The 7,623-nt window shown below is 38.4% G+C and overlaps 1 protein-coding gene across 2 annotated transcripts in view; it reads left to right on the forward strand.

Moving 5' to 3' along the window:
- Positions 1–6,983, forward strand: part of LOC134842026 (transcription initiation factor TFIID subunit 8-like) — a 50,673-nt gene extending 43,690 nt beyond the window's left edge. Inside the window, exon 4 of one of the 2 annotated variants that reach the window (XM_063858171.1) lies at positions 6,677–6,983. In XM_063858171.1, coding sequence (XP_063714241.1) covers positions 6,677–6,782 — 106 coding nt within the window. In that variant the 3' untranslated portion in view covers positions 6,783–6,983. Of the gene's footprint in view, positions 1–4,354; positions 4,501–6,676 lie in introns of those variants that run through there. The other variant, XM_063858170.1, reaches the window with a different exon arrangement.
- The last annotated feature ends 640 nt before the right edge of the window (positions 6,984–7,623 follow it).

Below are 7,623 nucleotides of genomic sequence, written 5' to 3' on the forward strand. Positions count from 1 at the left end.
GAACTACTTTCCCTGCCTGTAGTGTCATATCTTTGCAATATTGTACTGTGTTTGATTCGCTGTCCAGAGTTGTAATTCTTGCTGGATAATCAATGTACATTTTCACTTGTCAGTTACTCATTTTCGAAAGTGCGTTATAAATTGTAGTTTTGAGCATCGACAAGAACTACTTGCCCTGCCTGTAGTGTCATATCTTTGCAATATTACACTGTTTGATTCGCTGTCCAGAGTTGTAATTCTGGCTGGATAATCAATCTACATTTTCATTTGTCAGTTACATCTTTTCAAAAGTGCTTTTTATAATGTAGTGTTGAGCATCGACAAGAGCTACTTGCCCTACCTGTAGTGTCATATCTTTGCAATTTTGTACTGTTTGATTCGCCGTCCAGGGTTGTAATTCTGGCTGGATAATCAATCTACATTTTCACTTGTCAGTTAAACCTTTTCAAAAGTGCTTTTTATAATGTAGTGTTGAGCATCGACAAGAGCTACTTGCCCTGCCTGTAGTGTCATATCTTTGCAATTTTGTACTGTTTGATTCGCCGTCCAGGGTTGTAATTCTGGCTGGATAATCAATCTACATTTTCACTTGTCAGTTAAACCTTTTCAAAAGTGCTTTTTATAATGTAGTGTTGAGCATCGACAAGAGCTACTTGCCCTGCCTGTAGTGTCATATCTTTGCAATTTTGTACTGTTTGATTCGCCGTCCAGGGTTGTAATTCTGGCTGGATAATCAATCTACATTTTCACTTGTCAGTTAAACCTTTTCAAAAGTGCTTTTTATAATGTAGTGTTGAGCATCGACAAGAGCTACTTGCCCTGCCTGTAGTGTCATATCTTTGCAATTTTGTACTGTTTGATTCGCCGTCCAGGGTTGTAATTCTGGCTGGATAATCAATCTACATTTTCACTTGTCAGTTAAACCTTTTCAAAAGTGCTTTTTATAATGTAGTGTTGAGCATCGACAAGAGCTACTTGCCCTGCCTGTAGTGTCATATCTTTGCAATTTTGTACTGTTTGATTCGCCGTCCAGGGTTGTAATTCTGGCTGGATAATCAATCTACATTTTCACTTGTCAGTTACACCTTTTCAAAAGTGCTTTTTAAAATGTAGTGTTGAGCATTGACAAGAACTACCTGCCCTGCCTGTAGTGTCATATCTTTGCAATTTTGTACTGTTTGATTCACCGTCCAGTGTTGTAATTCTGGCTGGATAATCAATCTACCTTTTCATTTGTCAGTTACACCTTTTCAAAAGTGCGTTTTAAAATGTAGTTTTGAGCATCGACAAGAACTACTTTCCCTGCCTGTAGTGTCATATCTTTGCAATATTGTACTGTGTTTGATTCGCTGTCCAGAGTTGTAATTCTTGCTGGATAATCAATGTACATTTTCACTTGTCAGTTACTCATTTTCGAAAGTGCGTTATAAATTGTAGTTTTGAGCATCGACAAGAACTACTTGCCCTGCCTGTAGTGTAAAATCGTTGCAATGTTACACTGTTTGATTCGCTGTCCAGAGTTGTAATTCTGGCTGGATAATCAATCTACATTTTCATTTGTCAGGTACACCTTTTCAAAAGTGCTTTTTAAAATGTAGTGTTGAGCATTGACAAGAACTACCTGCCCTGCCTGTAGTGTCATATTTTTGCAATTTTGTACTGTTTGATTCGCCGTCCAGGGTTGTAATTCTGGCTGGATAATCAATCTACCTTTTCATTTGTCAGTTACACCTTTTCAAAAGTGCTTTTTAAGATGTAGTGTTGAGCATCGACAAGAGCTACTTTCCCTGCCTGTAGTGTCATATCTTTGCAATATTGTACTGTGTTTGATTCGCTGTCCAGAGTTGTAATTCTTGCTGGATAATCAATGTACATTTTCACTTGTCAGATACTCATTTTCGAAAGTGCGTTATAAATTGTAGTTTTGAGCATCGACAAGAACTACTTGCCCTGCCTGTAGTGTCATATCTTTGCAATATTACACTGTTTGATTCGCTGTCCAGAGTTGTAATTCTGGCTGGATAATCAATCTACATTTTCATTTGTCAGGTACACCTTTTCAAAAGTGCTTTTTAAAATGTAGTGTTGAGCATTGACAAGAACTACCTGCCCTGCCTGTAGTGTCATATTTTTGCAATTTTGTACTGTTTGATTCGCCGTCCAGGGTTGTAATTCTGGCTGGATAATCAATCTACCTTTTCATTTGTCAGTTACACCTTTTCAAAAGTGCTTTTTAAGATGTAGTGTTGAGTATCGACAAGAGCTACTTGCCCTGCATGTAGTGTCATATCTTTGCAATTTTGTACTGTGTTTGATTCGCTGTCCAGAGTTGTAATTCTGGCTGGATGATCAATCTACATTTTCACTTGTCAGTTACACCTTTTCAAAAGTGTTTTTTAAAATGTAGTGTTGAGCATCGACAAGAGCTACTTGCCCTGCCTGTAGTGTCATATCTTTGCAATATTGTACTGTGTTTGATTCGCTGTCCAGAGTTGTAATCCTGGCTGGATAATCAATCTACATTTTCACTTGTCAGTTACAGATTTTCGAAAGTGCTGTTCAAATTGTAGAGTTGAGCATCGACAATAATTATTTGCCTTGCCTCAAGTGTCATATCGTTGCAATATCATACTGTGTTTGATTCGCAGTCCAAGGTTTTAATTCTGGCTGGATAATCAATTACAATTTTACCTCTTGTCAGCAACCCATTTTTGCGTTGATAACGTAGAGTTTGAGCATTGATAAGAACTTCTTGCGTTGCCTAAGTGTTATCTCTTGGCAAAGTATACTGTGTTTGATTCGCTGTACAAGATTTTAATTCTGTCTGGATAATCAGTCTACAATTTCAATCCTCAGTTACACATTTACGAAGGTGCTTTTTATTATATAGAGTGTGAGAATCGACAATAACTACTTGAGTTGCCTATACTTTCCTATCATTGCAGGATGGTTGTGTTTGATTAGCTGAACAGTATTGTAATTCTGTCCGGATAATCAATTCACATTTTCACGTCTTGTCAGTTACACATTTTTGAGGGTGTTTTTAAAAGTATAGAGTTTGAGCATCGACAAGAGCTACCTGCGTTGCCTGTAGTGTCATATCTTTGCAAGATGGCTATGTTTGATTCGCTGTCCATGGTTGTAATTCTGGCTGGATAATCAATCTACATTTCACTTGTTAGTTACACATTTTTGAAAGTGCTTTTTAAAATGCAGTTTTGAGCATCGACATGAACTACTTGCCCTGCCTGTAGTGTCATATCTTTGCAATTTCATACTGTGTTTGATTCTCTGTCCAGAGTTGTAATTCTGATTTGATAATCAATCTACAATTCACTTGTCAGTTACACCTTTTCAAAAGTGCTTTTTAAAATGTAATGTTGAGCATCGGCAAGAGCTACTTGCCTTGCCGGTAGTGTCATATCTTTGCAATATTATACTTTATTTGATTCGTTGTCCAAGGTTATAATTCTGGCTGTATAATCAATCTACAATTTTACCTCTTGTCAGTAACACATTCTTGCAAAGTTTTTTTTCGATAACGTAGCGTTTGAGCATTGACAAGAACTTCTTGCGTTGCCTTAAGTGTCATCTCTTTGCAACGTATACGCTGTTTGATTCGCTGTACAGGATTTCAATTCCGTCTGGATGATCAATTTACAGTTTCAATGGTCAGTTACACGTTTTCGAAGGTGCTTTTTTTATGTAGAGTTTGAGCATCGATAAGAGCTACCTGCGTTGCCTGTAGTGTCATATTTTTGCAAGATGGTTGTATTTGGTTTGCTGTCCAGGGCTGTAATTCTAGCTGGATAATCAATTTACATTTTCACTTGTCAGTTACACATTTTCGAAAGTGCGTTATAAATTGTAGTTTTGAGCATCGACAAGAACTAATTGCCCTGCCTGTAGTGTCATATCTTTGCAATATTACACTGTTTGATTCGCTGTCCAGAGTTGTAATTCTGGCTGGATAATCAATCTACATTTTCATTTGTCAGTTACACCTTTTCAAAAGTGCTTTTTAAAATGTAGTGTTGAGCATTGACAAGAACTACTTGCCCTGCCTGTAGTGTCATATCTTTGCAATATTACACTGTGTTTGATTCGCTATCCAGAGTTGTAATTCTGGCTGGATAATCAATCAACTTTTTCTGTTGTCAGTTACACTTTTTCGAAAGTTCTTTTGAATATGTAGAGTTTAATTTGTTCAAGTTTTTTTGTCATCTATGGTTTTCATTTACTTTTGTTTTCTGCTTTGACCATAACTTTCTAAAAGGTTTAATTGCCGATCGTAGATTTGGTAGTTTTGTATGCTTTAAGCGAAAGATCTGAGTTAATAAGTTTTTTTTTTCAGGTTATCTGTTCAGAGGTATGCATCAGAAGGTTCAAGTGTCGCGAATAACCCATTTGTGCAGAAACTTGGTGGTCTAAAGTGCTTTTCAAAATTAAATATAGAAGCTGCAATATCGTTGTCTGAGTTAATTTAAAGAATTTGTTTTGTTGCTGCGTTTTCTTCACTGAACCGAGTATTTTCAAGCTGTTAAATCGATCTAGTGTGATTTGTCAATACACTGAAGAGTTGTTTTGAACTAATTTCTGATGCTGGCGAACTTCAAGGTAATGTATTTCAAATCCTGAGTAGCAAAAGGGATGTACCCTTGGTTGGAAACCAGATTTCACTATCATTTTTTAAAATAGCGTGTTTTATATTTTGTGACTGCTTATGTAACGCTAGTGGTGACAAGGCCTTCGGTTGAGGGAGGTTGTTAGTAGGGTACCGCACTGGGGGTCGATTTTCTTTGTCTTCTTCCTAAGGAGAGGGTGGGGTTACCTCTGTGCCTCCTTCTGGGGAAGGGGGGGCGTACCGCCTTCTATTATCTACCATAAATGATTACTTAAAATGCGGGAATAATCATTGTCACGATATTAACTTTAAATTGTCGGAATATTTGTTCATCAGATTGTTCAATCATGAACAGGTGGTTTGATGCGATAACGCACCGCATTTTTCAGGTTGTCTGTATTTCGAAATGTTGGTGCTTGCTTTAAATTACAAGCGCAGTAGCGTGCCGAGGGGGAGGGCGGCGGCGACCGCCACACCTCACCCCTCAATTCTTGAGCACAATTTTTCTCATCAAAGGGTCCCCCCTTTGGGTACATTTTAACTATATACATTTTGTGAGAACCAAGTCTAATTTTTTCCCCAAGCGCCTTCGGTAACTTAAAACTCTCTAATTTTAAAGCTCAAATTCACACTCAATTTGAGGTCTCAAATGTTGAACGCATTTTGATTCCTCAATTTGCGGGGTTATATGTTTCACTTTCACACCTAAACTTTTCGCACCTGTAATTGCACAGTCGGATAACACCAGTCAAAATGGTGCGTATCCATAGGTTTCAAAATGAAAAATCAGTCCCATAGGTTCCAAAATAAAAAAGCAGTCGCATTAGTTCCAAATCTTTTCTATTGGTCAAAAGACTAAATTAGCCGAGTCTCGGTTTAAGGTCGCCGGTGGGCGCGCTACGCGCGCGTCGCCGCTTCGCGGCGATAACCGGCTCTAAATTTCGTATAGAGTCCTACCCTTTGGTGGCAAGCTCGCAACACGTTGGCGCGGCTGCGGCGGTCACTATTCTGCAGCTTGAGTTTATGCTGGTTGAACAGTAAACAATCAATCCACAAATTCGTTGGCTCAAATTTCAACCAATCAGAATTCAAGAAGATAAATTTTGGAACTTATGCGACTGATTTTTTATTTTGGAACCTATGAATATTGGAACCTATGGGAATTCACCGTCAAAATTTACTATATAAGCAACCCAAATTTTATCCGGACAAAACGAACAAAACTTGAATTTTCAAACGCGTTTTTCTCAAATTGGGTTAAGATTAGACAAAAAGTGAAGAGAACAAAAGCTGCTTAGAATTTCATCAAAATTAATATGGTGCTATTTTTTCTCCGAAATTCTCAACTGAAATTTTACCCCAAAAATGGGCCATTTTGGCTTTTTTCAATTAATCAAGAATTACACTGAAACTACTTTGTTAATTGATGAAACAATTACCTTACAAGAAGCCTCCTACATAGCCCAACAATGTTTAAGAAGGGTTAAATCTCCAAAAACCAGTATAAGAGGAAAACTTTTTACTTGATAGTCAATAAATGTGATTTTTACTAAATAAAACCCAGAATATCTGTTTAAAAACAAATTTCAAACAATTTGCGCAAACTTTTGGAGATTTAACCCTTCTTAAACCTTGTTGGGCTATGTAGGAGGCTTCTTGTAAGGTAATTGTTTCATCAATTAACAAAGTAGTTTCAGTGTAATTCTTGATTAATTGAAAAAAGCCAAAATGACCCATTTTTGGGGTAAAATTTCAGTTGAGAATTTCGGAGAAAAAATAGCACCATATTAATTTTGATGAAATTCTAAGCAACTTCTGTTCTGTTCACTTTTTGTCTAATCTTAACTCAATTTGAGAAAAACGCGTTTGAAAATTCAAGTTTTGTTCGTTTTGTCCGGATAATTTAAATCAGCACTGTACCCTCCGTATTGTCATTATAACTCCCTTATATCGATACTAGAATGTCAAAACGACCATTAAAATCCTGCTTCTTTTCCTTCTTCATCAAAATCCTGATTAAAACCTCAGAAGACGATGTGATCATTCTTTCAGAAGAAAGCAAAAACTCCCACTTCGTAACCCGACCCGGCACCTGACTACAGAGCAAAGGGGCCCTCTCTGTCCCATTTCTAGACTGACTGCTGAACTGGAATCATGAGCCAAATTCGAGCCAGGACATCAATATTCTAGCAACACGGGTGTTGCCGACGATGAGCTTCCTTCTCTGCTGGCGTCCTTCGTTTCAATATGAGATGTCACACTTTCCTCACTGGCTTCTGGGAGCAGCACCGCACCATCTCCGACAATAATGAACTACATCGACGTGGGTTGCTTCCGCTTGAATAAGCCTGACATACCAACAAAAGAAAAACTCCAGCTTCTTTAGGGTGCTAATCAGTCACCGCTTCCAGTCAACAGAAAGGAATGGCCATTTAAGAAAAAACTTAGCAACAGCAAGGTCGAGCGAAGATTCCTGGAGCCAGAGCAGTTCCAGAAGTTCCCATGGCTAGTCTACTCATCTTCTAAAGCCAGCCTATACTTTAAATATTTGCCGACTTGGATCAAATCCGATCTTCTGGGCGAACAGCATCAGTTCAAGAGGTCAAATTATGCTGCAACAACTTCGCCCGTCTCCTTGGAACTGGCTTCTAATTGGTCAATCACGAAAATCCAGGTACCATCGGACGTCTTGGTCCAAAGCAACTGACTACTTGCGACTTCAGCAGCAGCCATCGGCAGCTTTTTGCACAAGACAATTTCGCAGCGAACTGAGAAAAACCGACTGGCTCTTCGATCTATTATCAGTACCTTCGTTTTTTGCTGCCCTACTAGGCCTGGCTGTTCGTCGACGGAGCTACCAGCATCAGCAGAAGACATTGATGTCAGCATTGGAAACTTCAAAGCGCTTCTTCAACTCCCAGCATCAAGTAAGGATAAAGAACTTGACCGACATCTGGAAACGAGCATACGCAATGCATCATAAAAACTCAGAGAACGAG

The sequence above is a fragment of the Symsagittifera roscoffensis genome, chromosome 3 (genome assembly GCF_963678635.1).
Source record: "Symsagittifera roscoffensis chromosome 3, txSymRosc1.1, whole genome shotgun sequence".
Taxonomy (NCBI): Eukaryota; Metazoa; Xenacoelomorpha; order Acoela; family Convolutidae; genus Symsagittifera; species Symsagittifera roscoffensis.